At 31.9% G+C, this 23,551-nt stretch overlaps 1 protein-coding gene across 1 annotated transcript in view; it reads left to right on the plus strand.

The window, feature by feature from the left end:
• Window positions 1–23,551, plus strand: part of Smp_124500 (ADAMTS peptidase (M12 family)) — a gene marked incomplete at both ends in the record, with an annotated part of 79,481 nt that overhangs the window by 30,256 nt on the left and 25,674 nt on the right. Inside the window, 10 exons of the mRNA XM_018790731.1 lie at window positions 1,328–1,458; window positions 2,473–2,614; window positions 2,725–2,835; window positions 3,547–3,692; window positions 9,243–9,558; window positions 12,045–12,505; window positions 13,074–13,700; window positions 16,232–16,579; window positions 18,557–18,799; window positions 22,975–23,256. Of these exons, the coding sequence (XP_018645973.1) occupies window positions 1,328–1,458; window positions 2,473–2,614; window positions 2,725–2,835; window positions 3,547–3,692; window positions 9,243–9,558; window positions 12,045–12,505; window positions 13,074–13,700; window positions 16,232–16,579; window positions 18,557–18,799; window positions 22,975–23,256 (2,807 nt within the window). The remainder of the gene's footprint in view (window positions 1–1,327; window positions 1,459–2,472; window positions 2,615–2,724; window positions 2,836–3,546; window positions 3,693–9,242; window positions 9,559–12,044; window positions 12,506–13,073; window positions 13,701–16,231; window positions 16,580–18,556; window positions 18,800–22,974; window positions 23,257–23,551) is intronic.

The following is a 23,551-nucleotide window of genomic DNA, read 5'->3' on the forward strand; positions in this document are numbered from 1 at the left end:
TTTTTCTTTTACCTCATAATAATAACAACTAGACATAAATATGGGATTCCATTAACTAGTAGTGAACAGAAAAATAAAACAATAATCATCATAGTTTAGCTGAAGAGGTTTTTAGGAGATTAACCTAGTATATGAGTTGTGTTCACCGTAGCCTGATCTCATTTAGGTCACTGTTAAAACCCAGGCGGCACTACACAGATGTTTCATCATAGTGTACAATCAAATACCACTAGAAACATGTGGCCCCACTAGGGATAAAGTTTAGAACCTTCAAGGCTTGTTATCAACTCTTAGAAGTCTTATACAAGGACCCAACACTACTCAGTTTTAAAATGTACTCCGACTGGAATCAATCCTTGATGAATATAACCAACAAAAGAGTTGTTTAGACTTTATATTACCAACATTATACGTTATTAAAATGAACTACATTAAATTTTCACCTTTGATTCATTAACTAATCAATTCCTCGTTAGAAGTGTTTACCAACAGTTCAAATTTGAATAGCTATTTTCATTTCCTTAATGTTTATAACATAACAATATCATGCACAGCTTTCATATTATTTCTTTTAACATTACTGGAAATGTCGTTTGCTTGTAAGATTTTACGATGTAAACGGTAAACAATGAGACATAGGAGTGATTTCGTTTAGAACATTTCTACTCCCACGGAATCAAATAACTGGTGTTCTTTACTAATAAGATGTTTTAATTGTCGATTTTCAGTTGTTTTAACAATAATAACAGTAATAAAACATCTAATCATACTCAAAAAATGAATTACCAAATGATTTATCAAAAATGTACTAAAGACGCACATGCCAACCAAATCATCCTTGGCAAAATAAAGTGTACAAATTAAAGTGGTAAAAATCAAAATTTACTAATCATTTAACGCATCGCAATCGGAAGACAGTTTAGCAATATCATGAATTGAATAAAGTTAAGAATACAAACTACTCGAAGCGAACTCAGTACTCTTAAAGGTCCTGGGTTTGTTCCCTGGTGAGGTTTTGGATATGTACTGCTGAAGAGTCACATACTAAGACATGACAATCAGCCACCCTTTCCGTGTTTTTAGTGGTATACCTTGCATGAAATCCATGTCCAAGGTTTCCTAACGACCTCCTCTAACCGGTTAAAAAATTTAACCAATTTTCATTATTATCTTCATTAGAACAGAGAATTTGGTTCAGACCATTCATAAACAATCAAATTATAAACTAGGTCCTGAAAATAATATTTATAATAAACTTTTTTAGATTATCTGTGACGTATAAAGTTTTTTCTTTTCTCTTTAACAACTTTTATTTGCTTCATTGTAGTTGGTGAGCCTACATCATGCAATTTGGTCTGTTTGTATAATTCCCATTCTGTATCCCATGGTTTCAGTTTACCAGATGGAACACCATGTTATGCACTAAGAGATGATATATGCATACAAGGCAAATGTTGGGTAAGTTGATAATTAAGCATAAAAATACATTTCCGATCTCATTTGTAGCAGGATATTTTTCGTAACTAAATATAGTTTTTAATAATAAGTATATTTTCGTTATATCCCAACCTTGATATGGATACCTACAAATGTAGTTTTATTTATTTTTCATTACTAAACAAAAGTGATAAAGCATACAGTGTTTTCAGTGTGAAAATTGTATTTAAGTGATCGTGTAGCATGTCTTAAAAGTGAAACTCTATTTAGTTACCTACAATCTAGAAACACTTCCATTAATTATAAAAAACAGGTGTAAGCGCTTTGTATCATTTTCACAGAAATATTTTGATCATGGTGTAAGAAAAAATGATAATCATTCACAAATAGTTAACATCACAAAATTATCCTAGTCCGATAATCATTGCAAACCATGAAGCACTGGACAGATGTTTCGTCCTAATATACGACTCCTCAGAAATATACATTCACGGCCCAGGACCTAAGTCATCGCTCTTGAGCACTCAACCTCTAGAATCTACATAAGACGTAAGAAAATAATGAATGACTGAGTAGCGATTGAGTAATATTATTAATTAATTACAGTAAGAAATGTAAATCATTTGATATGAGCTTAGCAGCCACATGGTTAGTGGGCACCAGGTCTGAAAGTATTGAATCCTATCATTAGTACGGTGTTCATCAACACACACGGCTGAAGAGTCTAATACTAAGATAAAGCAGCTGCGTAATCATCCCTGGTCTGTAATATTTGTTTAGTTAAGGTCGATCAATGATCTAAACGGTTCACTTTTTGTTTGTTACACTGAGTTCTTCAGTGTGTAGACATAAGTGACTCTGAGTCTACTACTTAACCCTTTAGATTTAGTCGATCATGAATATTAAAGTTTACATGAGAAAATCGACAAAGCGAAATCTTAACAGAAAACCTTCTACGTTTTCATCTTTCCCATCTATGTGAACATAAGACTGTAGATATATATTTAAGTATTATTATATTATATTTTCTTACAGGAAACTGGTTGTGATGGTATTTTGGGCTCTCGATTACGTTTTGATCGTTGTCGTGTATGCGGTGGAGATAATAGTACCTGTGAGGAAATAAAAGGCGTTTTCAATGGAAATACATTAACTCCACCTGGTACTTATCCACGTGGTATGTTTAATTTATAAATTAACAAATTAAATTAGATGAAGAAGCTTTATTTATTTAAAATAAAAAATAAACCTTGATTTTTTAACAAAAAATCGTATTGTTTCGTCTAGGTTTAATGACAGCTGTGCGTATTCCGAAAGGAGTTACAAATGCATTTGTCAGAAAAGTTTCTGATCGTAATACTCCCTACTCCTCAGATTCGTATGACGATTTTATGTTGTGTAAGTTTAAAAATTTAACTATTCATAAAAAAATATATCATTTTGTTCCATTATTTTTGAAGTTATATCAATATTTTATCAACTATGTTAAGTAATGTATGAAATTCATTAGTGTTAGATTTTAATTTAGTGATTTACAGATGGTTCCTGAGATAGTATTTGTTCAGGTTCGTTATCCAGGGATTAGATTGCAGATGCTTTTTCTGTACACTTGTTGATTATTGAATTACCATTAATCTTATGTATAAGATCTAATCGTTGGTCAAAATCTTAGATCGAAGAGGTCCAATGTTACTTTTCGGGTAATTAGCACCTTTAATGGAAAAGATCAACACTTTAGCAATCAATGATCGCTTTTCAAAGCCATGAGAACTAAAGGTATCACCAGAATATACCAATGAAAGGTCAATTTGAACATTTAACCACTCACCATTTCTACCAACAAGTATTATTGATTAACCTATTCAACACAGAATCAGTTGTATTTACCTACAAGTAATATCTTATATAGCATCTCATTTAAGTTTACGAAACTTTCCCGATAGTAATCAATAATTCATGTTGAACTGAATAAGCAGCTATCTGAAATGTAAGAAAGGATCAGTCGTTGTGTATTCATTCAAATACTGAAATGAAAATGAGTTATACCTTCTCGATCAATTTAATCTTTCTCCTTGCATAAACGAATTCCATTGTTTCTCTCCAATCAAGTGATATTTGAGGAATTAAAAACTCAAATACGTAGAGGTGAAACACATGAACCATTCGCTGGAGCCGAGCTTTACTACAGTGGAAGTCGTAGTCGGGAAGAAATTGTTTCAATTACTGGAAGGCTCAATAAAGATGTGAATATTGTTGTAAGTAAAGTATATGTTCGTTTTTATGTACCTCTTATAAATCAAGGCGAACATAAAGAATGCAAATCTATTTTGAATTTCACCCATTTTTCCATAATAAAAGAACAAGAGCCAGAATTCTGTTGGGCGACACATTATTTCCTAAAAATTCGACCCATATCAACCAATTAGTTTATAATTTGGTAATAGTATTATATGGGGACAAACTACAAAACTATCCTCCACAAACGTACTACCATTTCCTAGCTAATTAGAGAACACTATGAATAAATTAATACTTAAAAACGAAAAATATGTGAGCGAATATTGTTTTCATTAACTTCATCACCAGGCTCTACAGTTATAAGTCCCTAATTATTGTATGGTGTTATAAAGTACAAACTAAGACTTGTTAGTACGTTAAACGATTTTATATGTTAAACATTCCTTTTGTGTTTTTATCATCCCTGCTTTTTCCTAAATTTACACATTCGTCTCTCCCAATCTATATGAATTTTTTACCGTAGTTACCTTCACAGCACCACTTCTATTACATAATATATCCGCACGACATTATTATTATCATTATTATTATTACTGATATCCCCATTCACCCGTCGGAAGTCTCCTACTATACATTTTATTGGCAAGATTTATTTTATTATCATCATATTGATTATAACTCGACACTTAACAACGAAACATTCTGATTAATTGTAAATGACCTTTCTAATTTACAAATAAGTTCTGTCTGAGAGTATTTCGAATTGCGTTGGCTTTTGCATTGATATTTTGATTTACACGACAAAACGCAAGTCTATAACATGACAAATTTCAACTTTTCGCACATATCATTATACCGGTAGGAAAATCAAACAAACCCGTTCAAACCTCATGTGTTAAATAAATAAACTGAAAAGATTGAGAATTCTCGTGCGTTACCGAAGTTCTTAGATTCTCAATGCTGACGAGTCCCATACTAGTTTGAATCAACCACCCAAAGTTTCCAGGTTCTTAATAGTTGTTTAACTTGGATCAGTTTGTGATTTTAATAATATAAGGATATGTTAACTTACAACTTGTTAGATATACACCGTATAACAGTAACGTCATTTTTCACAGCTGTTTAGTAGTTCGAAAATTTTTTTCATTGAGACCATAAAATTAATCGATCGGTACAATAGTATATTAATAGTTCAACCAGTAAATGTTGAAATCATAGAGCTAATGAACTAAGAGGTGACTTTTATTCCGAAATATACAAAAGTTATATTTCTTCATTCTAAGGTTTTTTTATGACGAAGTAATTAGTATTTAGCATTTTATGTAAATTATTTAATAGTTCATAAACACGATTAAGTTTCTTAGCTTGAATTTTTCATTTTTATATATCAAATGAATAATGTGCAGGCTACAGTTTCAAGGTACATTCAATACTACATAAACACTACTTAACTGTTTCCTCTATCCTCCATTCACATAAGATAAATGAGAAATTTGTTCAGTGAAATGGACCATTGGGTTCTGATTCACTAGTCAAAGGATAACGACTTTCCAGCAATACCTGAAGATCAAGAGTTCGACAAGTATTAAAGACGTGGGTGTGGACTTTTGAAGGGAATTAAACTAGGAAAAAACATGTTCAATACTTTCTAATCCAAAAACAGCATCTCAGTTGATACCCATCCCTTACAAAATGCAGCTCCAACTAATCTTCATAGAGCTTTCAAAACCATACTTACTGAATGTTCTTAAAAGATTGTATCAGCCTTTTATTAAGTTGATAATGTTTATAGATAAGATTTGATGAGTTTTTCAAGAAAATAGTTAGTTGAAAGAAACAAGTAAATATAAATGATTCAAATATCCTCATTTAGGTATTAAAAGTACGAACTGAGTGGAGAACTGTTGCTTGTCAATGACCTCATTATTATCATAGCCTCAAGATTAAAAAAAGATTATATTTGAATGCAAAATTAACACCAATTAGCTGATGTGAATTGAATTGACAAAGTATTGATAACGATAAACCGAAATGCGAAATGATAAATTATTGCAACCTATTATACACAACAGATGAATAAAACACCAGTTTAAGTTAGGGTTCAAGAATCAGTTTTAATTATCTTCAATGTGTACACATGAATAAAGGTGAAAAAGTATGAAACTATGTTTATAAATCGATGATTTACTCATATTGCTTACACAAAAATAAAAGTGGTGGAAATGAGCACTGAATAGAGATAAACAGTGAGAATCTCTAAGTCTATTTAACATGGGATATTACATTAATATAAAATGTGGAAGAATAAATGGTGTCTTATTCAGTCCACTTTATTTTGTCAGATATAGTTCACTACACAATCAATATCACAGAAATTCACTTAAATAAACCTCAAGTTTGTATTCGAAAATCCAACTCTAGACATAAAATTAGTTGTTATGTTTAATACCATTTAATCATTTCTAATAATTGGCTGATTAACAATTTGTAAGTTGCTTTCATCACAAACTGATCTAACAGTAAAATCTGAAGGTCATGATTTCGATTCCTAATAGGGTCATAAGTGAACACTTTTGAATAGTCCCATACTTGAATAAAACTGTGCAACATAGTTTTCAATGGTTGCATAGTCTTTGAGTCAAGCTGAAAACAAAAGATGCTTATTGTTCAGCATAATTGAAATTTTTTATCTAACTTGTTAAGCTGTCGAAATCAACGATTAAAATCGATTCAGTTTTGGATAATTGGTTCCCAAAAAAAGAGATAGTTAACCTATATAACTAGACTTGTACAAAATAAAATTATGTCCATAGGGTCGACATATCTAAATATCATATATTTTACAAGTAAACATTACAAAACGATGTTAAAGTCTGGAAAAATATAACATATTAACTATAAAATGCCAACTGTCAATGGAGTATAGAGAATAGAAGAAAGATTGTTTAAATGTCATTTCAGATGAGAAAAATAACTAGCCTTGTGTTTGCAAACATAAAGCAAAACATCTTAGATTAGACCATGACCACTGCCGAAAACCTGAAAGTACTAAATAGCCGTTCTGTCCCACTAAAGAGCTCCTCAGTGGTTGGCATCGACGACCTCGCATCCAAGAATTGAACTCAGGATCTTTGGTTTCGAGCACGAAAGCCTAAACTGTAGACCACTGAGAGTGTATGCAATGATTCACAATAATAACATCAATCAACTTACTAAACTCCGCGACCACTTTCACTTTTCTGTGTTAGGATGTGAGGATATCTAACATAGTTGAATTCCATTGGTCATGGCTTTTCATTAGAACTCCAAGAGTTGTATCTTGAAAGTGCCCACTAATAAGCTCGTGATTATTAAGTATCTCCAGAGTTTCCAGGTTTTCCAATGGTGGTCTAGCTAACATCACTACACGATTCAAACTACGAAAATTCTGTAGTCCCCACAAATTCCACCATACTAAAAATAAGGAATAATCAATCTGACTTTCATAACCTTAATGGTAGTCCCTAAAACATTTCTTATATCAATTAAAATAAAATTTTAGCACGATAACTAAATGACATAATGGTTTTTTACGCACTTAAAACTAGCTATTCACTAGTTAAAAATTTTTAGCGGTTCGAATAGAGCATCAATCACATGAAATTCAGTGAATGTAATCTTTTCTATGAAAATATAATCAAATTATACATTCATGCACAGTCAGTGAGTTAATCTTAATGAACATTAGAGTTAAACACAAATTAGTAATGAGCTAAATAGTTATAACATATTAACACAATGACATGAATACCTAAAGAATCGAAACAATGTAGTAGTTATAATGATGAGAGAATAACTATTCAGAATGTAGTGGTAAAGACAGGATGAAAATTTATGTGTGAAGGAATACTGAAATTCAAGATATAGAATACGGTTGCATCTATACCATTCCTACCGATCTGAGTCATGTCACTCAACGTCTTGAACCACTGGTCATTGCTATCAAGCTGACCCCTGCCAGATGGCCCGCACCCACCAACAAATGTCAGACCACCCGTCAGTGGTTCCACGAACTAACTCTATGTTTTGATTTGGACGCCTCTAACTTTCATCTGGCTCAACCTTACACCAGCTAACAATGTCCGTCAAGGTAGGCAGTTGTAAGATATACTTAACATTCGTCCCAGAAATCTCAACCGACAATGATTCACTACTTACTTAATTACGCCCGTTACCTCTCGTGGAGGAGCATAGACTGCCCACCAGCATTTTCCATTGAACTCTGTCCTGGTCAATTCTTTCCGGTTGTTTCCAGTTCCTATTCACTACCTCATTTACTAAGTGGACACCAGTATCCAGTCCCTTGAATCTAACCTCAATATTTCCTACTAGATCACTGCACGAGTTTCGAGAAGTGTTTTGAAGACACCTATGATCAGTAACCTACTCTCAAAGACTATGTTACCTACTTAGAAAGTAATACCTAACAAAGGACTATGCAATATGCATGTCCTTTGGTCGGCTGGTGGATATCTCATCCACACTACAAGTGATTTAAGTTGATAGATGGAGAGAATCGAATCCTGTATATGTTTATGTTATGGATTAAGCAATTAAAAGACCTTGCATTTAGCCAGCATTTTCCAATAAATGTATAAAATCTCAGTTCCGCAGGGAAATATACACAGCGAACTGTCACAATAACATAATAATATAAATTTTCATACTAAATCATACGACCCAAATGATAACGATATAAATTGTAAAATGTCTACAAGATACGCGTAATTCATGAAAACAATAGGAAAATAACTTGAGCTGATAAGGAATTTTAAAGGGTAGATGCATACAAAAAGTAGAAAGAACAGGTTAAACCCAAGATGAACGCAAAGTCATGACTTGTTTCTTCTTTGATCACATATCAAACATCATCTTCTGCGTGGATAAAACTACAATAGGTAAAAAGATTTTACGTAATTATTCAATTTATTGAAGTCTTCTACAACTTTCCCTATGTCTGGATTAAAACAACAAAGTCAAATAAATCCATGCATATAGATATGAAACGTATGTCTACTGAAACTTATATAAGAACACTAAAAGGTTTCAAAAGGTACTTTGATTATTTCTGTGTAGGGTTAGGATTTAAGAACAAGATTTCTTTACATGCTATTTACATTTTACACTTGATATGGTTTACGCTATCGTTTTCTATTACAGAAACAAATAATTTTTCGGTGTTATTTCTAATGTTCGTTTAACGCGATATAATAAAACGTCATTCACTTTCGATTTTCGCGCAAAAGCCTGATAGTCTTTTTCTTAGTACTGATTGGTTGGTCTCCAAGCATACTTTCACCGTTAGACGGATGGGAATTCCCTGAAATTTTGTTCATTTCACATCAGGGATTTTTCATTTTAACCAAACACAGTATTATGATTTCAATAGCCTGTCAAAGCCATATAAATATCCTTGTGTTAGCTAATAAGACAACATTAAATGGATACAATTAACGAGTTCATTTCTTCAGAAATATTACAACATTATCATAATTAATTTTCTGATTATAATTATTATATTTTATTAGATTCGTGTCGAAAACTCGCATACAACTCAATCTTTACCAAGAGTGGAATACAGTTACTTTATTGATAAATCACAAAAAAATAATTCATTATATTTCATTGCGGAAAGCGAAGCACGATTAGCTGAAGATAGAATTAATCGTCGTACTGGAAGATCCCAAAATATTCTTTCATCATATAAAACAGTTGATGAATTAATTCATCCTGTACAGAATAATCCAAATGAATTAGACAATCGTAAAATTAAGAATGAGAAACCACAAATATATTTCGTCTGGAGAATCAGTGAACTACCCACAGGTTGTACTACATGTGCAGGTAACCGATGTCAATATTTTTTTAAAGTTCTGATTAGGGAAGATTTAGTAAATCAGAGGGGGTTTTGTAAAGAATTTAGTATTCTCACTGTTGAAATCATGAGTCAATTGAAGCTAGACCACCATCGAAAACCTGGAAGCATTGGACGGCCGTTTCGTCCTACTATGGGACTCCTCAGCAGTGCGCATCCACGATCCCGCACTGAGGAGTCCAGGACGCGCGTTTAGTCCTATTTGGGACTCGTCAGCTGGATGTACCTGCATCTAAGAGTTGATGTTCACTCTGGGACTGAGTGGATAACGCGATGACGTTTGAAGTGAAAGGTACTGTGTTCAAGTCCCAGAGTGAACATCAACTCTGAGATGCAGGTACATCCAGCTGACGAGTCCCAAATAGGACGAAACGCGCGTCCTGGATTCCACTGCTAGCCACTACCCATCTTTGCTTATAATGCTTGCGAAATAAGGCTATATCGAGGCAATACGCACAGTATGCATATATGTCAATAAGAGACTGACCAGTAGCAGTCCTAAACATCAATGGGAAGATTCAAACAAGTAATACTAAGTGAATTTCTATTTTATGATCATAATTCAAGAATTTTTGTCATTTAAAACTAGAAAACGTTAATCAAATTACTCTTGAATCCCTTACTGACTTATTTTCTCTTTATTGATCTAGTCCATATATCTACATAACTAAGTAATGCATTACGCATATATATCTCATTTCCCACTAAGACGACTATAATAATGTATATTAAGATATAATAGGCAGTTTTCACAGATAAAACTTAATCAAACAAAAGTCAATGTATTTTCGTTAATCTCCTAATGTGATGAAGTCATTTAACTAATTATGTATATGTTTATATACATATGCCTGTTTGTGTATGATTGCTTAGATGTCTTATTCATTTTCATTTATTCTGTTATTTACTGTATGCTCAGTCAATCAATAAGTAACTGCTGACGTACACATTTATATTAATATTCAAAGCATAAAATAGACGTTCCCTTCCTGTGTATAGTTTGATTGCTAACGTGTGATCTAGTGAGTTAATTCACTACCAATAAAAATCTATTACAACTTGTATTTGTCTTCGAGATTTCGTGAGCGCGAATAAATTTCAATATACTTCAAGAATCGGCCTGGGAATATATATGAAGTTATGAACTAGGCTATGCTTCAGGTCATTTAGTAAGCCAACAAAGATGTTATGGTTATAAGACAAATGATCATCTTTAAAGGAGAAACGCCACAAATATTTGATTTATTTAAGAAATTTATAGACAATAATTTGATTTCTAAGATTGTACTTGTCACTGACATCATCCGTGGGGACCTATACTAGGTCAACATAGCTGTTTAATTTTCTATGATTTCTAACGATTTTCTAGCTGATTTCAATTCATGAAGTAAACCACCTCAATAATTAATTAGCCGAGTACTCATTATGAACTGTCTTCTAGAAGGATTCCTGGGACTTGGGTGAAAATTAGTTACTGATCAAGTCTAGAATTGTTGCGAATAGGGAATTACTTTGGAATGGTATTAGATGACTAATTTTCTGTAAGACTGACTTATTGAAATATAAAGTGAGAAAGATTGGATAACATAAAAACACATTACTCTACAGATTAACGAATAAACTTGGAGGTTCAATTTCTAACAATTTGGTAAGTGTGCGCTATCAGATAGGTTTTCGACCAGAAGACATAATATATGACGAGGTTATAATCACTTATCATTTGAGATCCGTTACTTTAGTGAATGATATCAATAAACAAACAAAAACACGTAGCAGAAATACAGAAAGTTATCAACTACATACTACCTTCGACTTTCTAATTCATATGATGAACAGTGAAACTACTACTTAGTTAAACCGCGAAAGTTAGGGAGCAGTGGCTAGTGAGGGATTATATGACAACGAAGCCCACTCAATAAATAGTGCTCATTCTCATCAACGACAATATTGTAATGAACAAGAATACAGGTGAGAACAACCGATTTATTTTATTACAAAATTACGGAATGTCTTGATTAAATATCAGAACCAAACATTGAATATTTCATTTGCAAATTTCCATCATTTGTCCTTCATATTCTGTATCCTTCTTCCTATTCTCAGTTTCTTTCCATTTCCCTTTCTATTTTTCTCAACTTGATCTTCTTAGCCTTCTGCCGCTAGGGCTTCCACTTCCGATTATTGTTACATACTACTTGTGTCGACAGATATAAGTAGTACACACCACGATATTCCCATTTTAATTTATGTTATAGTTAAGTGAATGCCATTTGCCTATTTAATCTCATGGCTATTACACTGACTTTTAAATTAATTTTCTAAGAATTGTTGAGTCCGGCCGTTCAGTTATATTTTTGTGTGCTATACGGAAACTAAGCACCCAAAGATTTTACCTAGAAAATTATTATATGCACAAATCCACACAAACACACACAATTCTTTTTCGTTTCCACAGGAAATGTCACAACACCTGCAGAATGTTATCCATTAGTCCCAAAAGATAGTGAGAGAAGTCAATTTTCACAGTTTGATCTATTGCGACCAGTAGCTGATTATCTATGCGCCTCTATGCCGAAGCCACCATCAGTTTTCAGACGTTGTTCCGACTATTGTGGTGTACGATGGTCAGCTAAACCAATGCAAACGGGAAAAACATCAAACGGTATTTATAAATTTTATACTAGTAGCTGTTCAGCACGATGTAATGAAGGTCATGAAGCTGTCGAGTATGTATGTGAAGAATATATTGTACCTGCTGAACAAAAAGATAAATCAAAAGGAATTTGGAGAGTTGCTCAACTAGGAGAACTTGTGTGCCATAAAGCAGGCTTGGGTAAAGCTCCATCCCAACCAGCTTATGTTACATGTAAAGGTTCATGTCATCCTGTTTATTGGATTTTATCGAATTGGACAGAAGTAAGCTTAGTTTACAATTTCATCAGTTTAAATTTTCAAGTTGATCTTTATATCGTTTATTTATTAGATTTTTTTAATAAAACTGTCTACAATCTTGCCCACAAGACAAACCCTTCGATGAAAATATCAATCTAATCGCTCTTAATACACAAATATAATAAAACTATTCTACCTGTCATTACTAGTTACTGTTTATAAAAATTCTTTGTTCCATAGCCAATTTATGGTATGAGGGTTGTTGCTCAGTTGCTTCTTCATAAGCTCATGCTGGTTTCTTATTAACTATATGATATTTAGCGAGGAAGTATCACTGAATGGTTACATAAATGGCGATGATGGTTCGTAATAATTTCATCCCTTTGTGCTAATGAAGTAAGACAGCTCAAACCAATATACACGTGTATCATGTTCTACTTTGTGTCTAACTGACTAACTATAGTGCGGCTTTATAAAGTTTCTAAATCAACTTATTATTATATAATGTTTCCAAAAACCTTATGGCTCAAAAATACGAGTAAACACTTTATTAAAGTATCAATTATCCCGAATAAATTTTTATTTGTTTTAGTGTAACAACTCTTGTGGTGATGGAACACGTAAACGGATTCTTTACTGTCAAGATGAAATTGGGCAAAATTGGCCTCTCAATGAATGTATGAATTACGGTGAATCAATGATTCACCATTCAAAAGCTCCAAAACAATCTATCACCATTCATTCAGCTCAAGAAATCATTCTACTTTATCAACAAAATAACAATTTCCAAGTATCATTTGAGCACAATTTATATATTGAACAATATAATGATTGCTTTTCTTTATCTAAATGTCGAAATGATATTAATTGGTCTACAACTAGATGGTCCGAATGTGAACCGTTGGATGAACAGATGAAGTCCAATTGTCGTCTAGTTGACAATATTACGGATCGCAAAGATTTAATCAATAAAATTATTGGTGTTCGTTATCGGAATGTTTCATGTATTATTGAGAATAATGATAATTATCATAATTCACTAAACAAATATATAGTGACTGATCAATTGACGTCGGGTTATTTTATGAGAAGAATACAATTAAATTTAAATTTTTGTCGTAAAGCTAGTATGCTTGGCGAGCTAATGGAAGAACCATATGGTAGAGAAGCCTGTACTCAACCAAAATGTTACAGATGGGGAAATGGACAAATGTCAGCGGTAAATCAAGCAAATTTAGCTATTTTTCAACTATTATACAGTTTAAATGATTTAGGAATGAAATAGGAATAAATAAAGATGACGATCAACAATAAGCGAGCTTAATGGATATGACTACATAGAACAGTAATTGACCTTTTCCGAATTCTAAAAATGCAAACTTCAAAAAATAAACTATGATCTCAGTTTCTGTAGTTTATAAGATCTTGTCTAATTACATGTACAAAACCTAGATAAATTACAGGCTATAACATAAGTATTATGATAGAATTATCAATATATTAATAACTTGTGGTTATTTTAAAGTACTAGAAACGAGCAAAATCATCAATTTACTTGGAGAAATACATAAAATAGATATGGGATAATTTGATGTTCAGTCAGTCAAAGCTGTCACAAATTTTCAAACTACGTAGAAATTTTTTGTTAAAGTTATATAGTAGATAACAGTAGAATCCAGAACGTGCGTTTTTTTTCCCATTCGAGATTCGTAGGCAGGATGTACCTGCACCTGTACTTCAGCGTTGATGCTTACACCGTGACATTGTTACTATTGTTATCTTTCTAATTACTTGTTATCACAATCTCCTGGATACTAATTGCTAATAATTTAAAAATATACGGGACGGTAATGACGACTTATAAAAGAGGAACTAAGCTATTATAAACCAAGGCGTTAGCACATCAGCAATATTTTTATCATCTTACGATGAATTCATAAATCTATGTTAATGTTATAATTTATTTACTTGAATAAGACTAATTAATAAGATCTCATTATAGTGACACAAGTATATATCATGTTAGATCATTTTTTAAAAATCTACTTTTCACAATATGTCTGATCCTGTCAAAATAAAAATAAAAAACAGTAAAATGGTACCTTCATAAAAAAAGGTTATTAGAATTTAATTGTAAACTATTGATACAGTTTGGTATATTATAAATCATAATAAACGGAAAATAACTACGTATTTTACTGATTTATAATTTTCAGAATGAATTAACTTACATTCAAATACTAATTCCATGCTAACCGATGTATGTTAGCTAACTTAGGGAATATTCCTCGTAAGTTAACCAGTTGATTATAATCAGCGTAGGATCTGAAACAAATGTTTCTCACCATAAAACATCACACTTTACACTAGCATAGTAGAAAAGGGAATTTACAGAATGTGTCGGCAAATTAGGAATACCTACGTTAGTAAAAAGAGTTAAATATTACGAATATACTATCTATTTATTGCTATAGCTTTAGGCCTTAAAAACTTTACTCTCAAGAAGACTTTAAATTGATATACAATCTGGGTGGGATGAGATAAGTTCATCAAACCTTCAAAACTTGGTAGTTTGTGTATCACTGATATTCAAAGAGTAATATTCAAACAAAGAATATTCTTTTCGATAAATTCTCTTCAGGTTCTACAATTATATATCCAAATTAATGGCCAGGTTAAGGGAAAATTGCATTGTTTAAAGTTAAAGCACGTGGATTTAGGATTGTCAAACAGAAAAGAATAAAATTGCTAATGTTGATATGACTCGAATGGAATGTTAACTTGTTAAGTGAAAACTTAAGATGTTACTTCATTATTCACAAATGTCCCGCTCGTAGAGACCATGGAATGTATATGTGAACAACTGCGTGAAAATGAAATTGAAACTATAGTTCATATCAATGTTATAAAAGAGTTACTACTGAAATGCACCATGAATTTAGATTTCAAGTTCAACGGAGAAATCTATAAACAAACGGATGGTGTTGCAATGGATTCATCATTGAGCCCCATACTAGCTGACATTTTTATAGCCAAACTAGAAAATGGATGACACAATAAGATTATTCGAAAATTCTCATTTTACTGTTGATATAGGGGTGATACGTTCATCCTCTGTAAAGATAATGCATCACAGCAAAAGGTTCTTAGATAGTTTAATAAAGTATATCCAGCCATTGAGTTGACATCTGAAGAAGAAAGTAATGGTAGAATAGCCTGTTTGGATGTTCTTTTAACTAAAAGAGCCGATGGATCTTTAAAAAGGAATTTAAACAGAAGAAATACCAGGACTCTTAGTTATCGAATACGCACTATATATAGTTGAAGAAGAGATGAACACCTTGCGTTATATATATATATATATTAGTCCTACAAGAGATTAGTCGTACCCCCAATATCTCATATAAAACGCTTTAGTCTGTGGAGGGTGATACAGTCTCCAGTCTCATAATCCTAGTCAGTCCACTCAAGATTAAGAGTACGCCCTGATAACGTGTACCAACTATCATAAAATCAAGGCCGTAAATTTTCTGTCGACTACATTTAACTACTTAATGTATGTCAAAATCACTTTAATATAATACACTTCTGATATCGATTAATCAATCTATAGACTATGTTATCATGAAATTATTAGTTTCACAAGATTTCAGTCGATAAATGTCCTTAAGATTCCCCTCAATCTTTATGTTATACCTACTTTTTTGAATATAACACGTATTTTGATTCTTTTTACGTCTGCTTTTTCAGTGTTCTGTAAATTGCGGAAGAGGAGTGAAACAAACTCGAATATCATGTGAATGTATTATATTAAAAGATGATTTGGATACAAGCTCTAATGAAAAGAATATTGTTTTACAAGGAATACATATTGTTGACAATGATAAGTGTATGCAAAATCTTCAGTATATGCCACGTTTATTCACTGATAAAACAAACGGTACTATATTTGTGGAAACTGTTGAAAGACGGATAGATAATGATCAAGAGATGATACCTTTAAAAGTCGACAATATAAACGAACCCGTTATGTTAACTTGCATTGAAGCCCCATGTGATTTGCGTGTACCAGCTTGGAGAACAACATCATGGAGTGCAGTTAGTATATATTTGTTGTTTTGTCTAACCTGAATGATATTCTAAATCATTTTATGCTGACTTTAATTTGTTTCTTTTTCATAGAGTTTTAAATTAGAAAGGAATATTCAGGTGGACTATCTTGATCCATTCAAGTTGATTAAACTACAGTTAACTGACAAAAATTAAGAACATCCAAAAAGTTGGTACGAATTTTTAAAGATGTAGAAATAAGCAAATAAAACTACTGTATATATATATATATACTTAACTGAGAAATCACAGTACACTAGAGCAGTATTTGTGAAGAAAATACAGAGAAAATGAGTTCAGTAAAATTAAGCAAAATATTAAAATTAAAATTCAATTTATCGATGCTAAAATCTATCAGTCACAACATTCATCAAAATGTACCATACTACTGTAGTAGATTTACTGTTTTAATAAGTAAACCGGCTATGCAGTTATGTAAACTGTTGTCAAGTACTAGGTAATAATTCACTTTTTATCTCAATTTCACCGTCAAATTAATGGTTATTGTATAAACATAAACTAGAGGTTCTATTGAATTGCTTATCTTCTGAAATGTCTATATATTATTCTCCTAATAATCAATTCTTCACCATGTTAAAATAGATACCCAAATCAACTTCTGATAAGATAAAGAATGAATTTAATAAATTTTATAATACTCTTCACAATAGTTAAAATATCTGAGGAAATTTTACAGCAAAAATCAATAATTGTCAAAAAGAAAAAGTGTCACAGTAACTTTTAATCACATTGGACTTCTTGTTTAACAGGCATCGGATAACATTTTAAGTAGTATAAAGTGAAAAAATTCTTTTTTTTGTAAATTGTACCGAATTTTTGTAATATATTTTAAATTATATGATTATAGATTTGCTTGTCAAAATATTTTAAATACAAGCTAGAATATTGAAATGAATAGATCTTTAAGAAAGCCTAGTATGAAAAGACTAAAATAGTTACCATGTAGATTATTCGGTCAGGTCTACTGCGAGAACAAATTCTTGTGAATTTATAAAAATGGTTAAAATACATTTATTCTAAACGCTGCTATAGACCTTCTAATAATTTACCCATAATACTTTCTGCATAAAAATTTGCAAGTTGTTTTATGGTGAATCATACACCCTGGTTTAATCGGTTGTTTAGTTATATGGTTTGACTTTTCAATACTTCAATATGTATGACGTGTAGAATGTACAACGTATATTCTGAACATCCAAAAAATTACTATGATCGTAAACATTATCCTACCGTCTATTTGTCTTTTGTTTAAACTTTCTAATTTTAAAAGTTATATCGTCCTTACAAGTGAAGATGAAAATAACAATTGAGTGCTATTTCTGATACCTTTATTAGTCGAAGGAATGGTGAACCATTTCTCTAACACCAAGAAGTATTCTATATAACAATTACAACTAAGCGCATTTAGATTTTGGAATGAAACAGAAAACAGTCTACTAGTTGACACCATTGATTAAATGTATCTTACACGATAGCTCATATTCTTTAAATAATTGCATGTTTATATCAAAAACATTCGGACCTTCATAGATCGTCTGTAAATTGTATCACGGTGACGACTTGGATGAACCCATTTCAAATAGCGTAAAACGCATAAACGAGACTTAATATCTCACTCGTAACATCTCTGATTCCCTATCACATGGGTTCGAATCCCACGAGAGGTTCCCCCAAGAGTGAAAACAAGCCCCGAGTTGCATAAAATCTCAGCCCATGACATTTTATCAACTGCCTTTAACATCAGTGTATAAGTTGCTTTAGGACAATTGAGTTACTTCATTAATAATTGCTGAATGAAGCTCATTTCTCAGCTCGTCTGTTGACAATTTTAGATTATCTGACATGTTTAAAGAACTTTCACTTCAATGAACAATTGTTCTGACAATAAGTTGAAATATAATATTCATCTACTTTTATTGGTGCTTACTTTCTGTTACATTTCAGTGCTCCAGTTCTTGTGGACTAGGTGTTAGACAAAGAAAAGTTATGTGTGTAGTCGAAACGCAAAATGCAAATCTACATAAACGTCATTCAATATCATATACTTCCATATTTACAACGAGTCGATTCAATATTGAAGTAGTTGATTCACAAATATGTCATAATGCATTATTGCCTATGCCAACGGAACAAGAAACGTGTCTTGAAGCTCCGTGTCCTATGTGGCAGGCTGAAGATTGGCAAGAAGTAAGTTTACATTACAATCATTAGTTGGATGGACGTTCTCTAAAATACCACTGTTTTAATTTAGAGAAGAGAGGGAATAATTAGCTTCTACATATTCTTCAGTTATCCTTAGTGTTAAGAGCAATAAACCTTTGAAACATAAAGAAAGAATAGGTCTACCAGTATATGAAAATTTCATCTTTACACAATGAAACAATTCTAATCTTTAAGTTACATCGAATGGACTAAAGTGAATGTGAACTATCTGATTAACAAACCCTTAGTGATATTACACGGTCTAGTTAACGAGAACAGAAGTAGAGACAATTGAATGTGCTTGGACACAAAATTACAGAACTTCATAATAAAATTTGCGAACCATACAATAAATACTTCATTTGCAAAATGTTAACCAACTGTCTCAAATTTGACTGTTTCTTTTGCAAATGTTAGTCAATCCGTCTCAGACTTCATTGTTTCTGCATTTCCATACCAATTGTTTTTTGTTCCCGTTCGTTCCTCCTCAATCTTCTTGACGTTCTGCTGACAGACATTTTATTCATGACTAGCGTACTGTACTACTTATGTAGATGTAAGTAGCACACACCACAACGGTATAGCCAGTTTAAAAAATTAGTTAATCTGTTAATAGGACAAGGTGTTAATTCTAGATTTATTTTTAGCCATAAAAGCTTTTTAAGAATATAAATAAAGACAGAATCAATAAGTGATGATCACTTAAGCATTCATAGTTTCGATGCAGAAAAGTGAGGAATGAACTACCAACAGCTTTGATATTCAAGGGCTATGATTACTAAATTCTTCGATTATGAATCCGACACTTTCATTTGTAAAAAGTTCATAACGTCAACATTTGTGAACTGATTAAATATTTTAATTTCTTAGTCTGTTCTTATTCTAGACAAAATAGTACGTCGAATAGATTAGGATTAGAAATAGTTTTCATTTCTCTCAAACATTTCAGTCAGTGCTCCATTGAAACTTTATTAATTAAATGATTTACCTTTCAACAAACCCTAAGTTTCACCTAAACGTAATTCATTTAGTAATCCGATTATACTCAATATGTATATCCTTGGTACAATACCAAACGACAGTAAATCTTACATCCCTCCAATTCCTAAAGTAGGATCAATAAAGCATTTTGACCAGGATACTCAATTTCATTTGTTCCCTCTATATTAATCCTCTGATTTATGAAAACTAAAGTGGATCGTATACAAATAAAGGAATATACTTTTGCTCGATAAATATTCAAGAAACTAAAACCAACTTGACTTCAATATAATTATATTCAACAATTGTTTTTTATTATGTACACTCAGATTTAAACAAAAAATATTTTCAGCATGTGATTGTTGAGACAGTTGAATCCCATTGAAATCATGAGTTGATTCATGTTAGAAGGAAGTCGCCCATTATCATGGATCGACTGAAGCTAGACTTTTACACCACCAGGTTTCGGTTCAGTAGTTTAGAGACTGGGTGTTTGCTGTGAGACGAAGGACCCCGGGTTTGATTCTTGGTTGTGGATTCACGGATATGCTTTGGTGAGGAGTTCCATCCAGTTTCGCAATAGTTGTCTAGCCTTTATTTTTTTGCGATCGCAATAAAAATGTTTTTAAGAATTGGTGGATTGTAACTAGTAGGATATTGAGCAGGGATATATTGTTTTATGTCGAATTCGACTGCTAGATTTACTTAGATCTTAGCTTTTAAGCTCGCATCAGGACTGGAACCCATTGCCTTTTGCTTCAAACACCAGCGCATTATCCACTGAGCCACTGAGTCTGAATAGCTACTTACCTGTTCAGTGGGGATGAGGTTTACATAATTATTAATAAGATTTTATTTCATCCTGTCGTTGATTTTTAGGAGGCTTTTGTCAATAATGAATAACTCGCATTTTATCATGTTTTTTATTCCAGTGTATAGGTGAGTGTGAGTACGGGATACAACATCGAAAAATTAGATGTATAATTGAACTGACCTCTTCACAACAAATAAATAATCATTTACAAAAATCGGAAGATGATAGTTCATTACGTTTATCGATAAATCATCTTGATTCTTCTTTAATTCGTCGATCACGTTCAGTAAATATAATGGATGTTGATCAAGAACGTTGTCGAAATGCCGGTGCCAAACCAATATCAGAAAGACCATGTTTAATAAATCTAAGTTGTCCTTATTGGTATAAAAGTGAATGGTCAAAAGTGAGTTTATTTGTTTGGAAAAACTATTTACTAACAATCATTCAATTACGTTGAAAATTACTCGCTGTCAATTGTGTATTCTGATTCACTTAGTTATATAACTCAGCTGAGATGAATTAGTTTATGCAGTGAATTTAAAACTATCAGATTGTAATTCTAAAACCACAGTAGATCTTTTTGTGTTTAGATATCCAAGTACAATATTTAACCTTTATATATAAATCGTCACTTCACAGTTTGATAAATAAACACACTGATTACCGAACATTGACTGTATTATTGAAGTGTACTATACTGTCGATTAGGATCATGATACAGAAAGTGTTTATCAGTCTTATAGTGAACTTTTCAGTAAAGAGAGTATTTACAGTACACTGAATTGCTAAGAATTATTCATTTGTGTAATCGAAAAAAAGGATGATATTATATAAATTCAAATATATTTGAGAGTCATAAATTATGTTCAAAGCGTCAATGAATACAGAGTTATCTGACTTTCGTTTAATTATAGTTAATTTTAACGGGGGACAAAATTGATATTGATACAACTTCTAAAACATTGTATAGAAATTGTCAAGCACGTATTCTCAGTATTATTGAATCCTTGGCTATTTATATATTTAACCCCCCCCCTTATGTGTACAAAAACAATTTGTCGTAAACCTGAGTTTATCCTGGCAATCCTTAAGTCATTCTATGGCCGAGGATAACGAGACAATTTCTTATTTTTTCTATACGATGTAAAATATTTCTCTCCCCTTTGTTACTTTTTTACTTGAACTTTCATTTAATTTACCTTTATTATTTTCATATAAAATGCCTTGACAAGTATATGTGTGACCAGATTTTTCGAAATGTATAGCGCAAATACATTACATTTTTCAGATCAACTCCGTATTCTAATTGTTCTATCGAAATTTATAAAAGGGATTAATTGCCTTAAAATATAAGTAATTCATTGAGTAGTAGACATTCTTATGGAGTATGGACATCTTAACAGTTTTCCATGTGCTCAAGAATTCTTCCTCCTAAATAAAACTATTTTAATGACCCATTTTTCATGTATGCACAAAACAGCGAAGTGGCTTTATGAAGTCATTCTGTAAACTATCTACAATCATAAAGTATGAAGAGAAAGATAGAACTGTAATGAGAATGAACTAGTTCCTGTGTCACTGCTTTGTTAGCCTTAAAATTAGAAACCAACTGTGAACACGATAATATTTGTATAAAAACACTGTACAAGTTTTATTTTCCTAAGTGTTTTACAGTAAACTGTGAGCATTGCTGATAGATATTCATTAGCTGATACAAAATATTAAAAACCTTATTTTTTTTACGCTGGGTCGGTAGCATGGTTTAGTTTCATTGGTGAAACCAAGTTATTCACAAGCTAGTGAGAATAAAGTTATTCCTCATACATTCTATCTTAATATTGTTTTCGTAAATTTTTCATCAAGTCAATTCAGTGTAAAAATAAAAATTACTATTTATTATAAATAATGATTATTAATTTTAAGTCAACAGAAGTCAATGAAAATATATCTAGTGTAAAAGATTGATAGCGATTGTTAAGTTTTATAGTTTATATCACAAAACGACATCAATTAAGCAACAGATGAAAACCAAGGCCTTGGATTCGATTCCCTATAAGGTCAAACAGTAATCTTTTAGAATACATTTTTTTTAAACAATAACTTATAGAACAAATGTAATCATTTGACAGTTATGATTTTGTCATACAAAATGAATCATATTTATAGGCCGTAGTTTGTGTCTGCACAGATATGAAGATTCGTTATTTGAAAATTTTATATCACAGTCTTTGTAGCGTTTCATTAATTATCAGTATGGTCTATCTTAGATCAACTTATGAATCCAACTGTTTTAGAATTAGAATTTTTGTTATAATCCTTCATCAACATTTGTGCCAGTAGTATATAAACACCTTTATTTCAGTGTTCAGTAAACTGTGGCATGGGAATACGGTCACGTCAAGTTGCTTGCCGATCTTCAAATGGAACTGTAATTAATGTTGAGACAATAAATGATAACCAGACATTTTATCACAACATAGAGTCATCTCATGGAAATTCACTTCAATATACCATACAGACTATAAAAAAGAGTATCACAACAAAGCGCAAATGTCTAGGTCCACGTCCTATCGATAAAATTTCGTGTGGAACGCGTCCATGTACAGGATTAGAAGTATTCTGGTGGCCCGTTGCATCATCTGAGGTATGTCGGACTTAAAAATACGTTCAGTTGAACAGAAATCTGAAACTATTTGATTACTTTTTACTAACTCTCGTTTTTATTTGGTACCTTATTCTGATTTATTTCTTTATTTCAATGTGTAGGTGACGCTAGATAAACTGTTTTTATTCAACCCTTTACTGATCTAATAGCAATATTTCAGGCACTTAAAATAGACTAACATTCAAATATAATAGCCGATATACTGGTGACTTACTTCAAAAATGTACCTTGAGTTTTAGTGAAAAATCCCGACTCTGAGAGTTCAAACACATCA

This window comes from Schistosoma mansoni (genome assembly GCF_000237925.1).
Source record: "Schistosoma mansoni, WGS project CABG00000000 data, supercontig 0037, strain Puerto Rico, whole genome shotgun sequence".
Classification (NCBI taxonomy): Eukaryota; Metazoa; Platyhelminthes; class Trematoda; order Strigeidida; family Schistosomatidae; genus Schistosoma; species Schistosoma mansoni.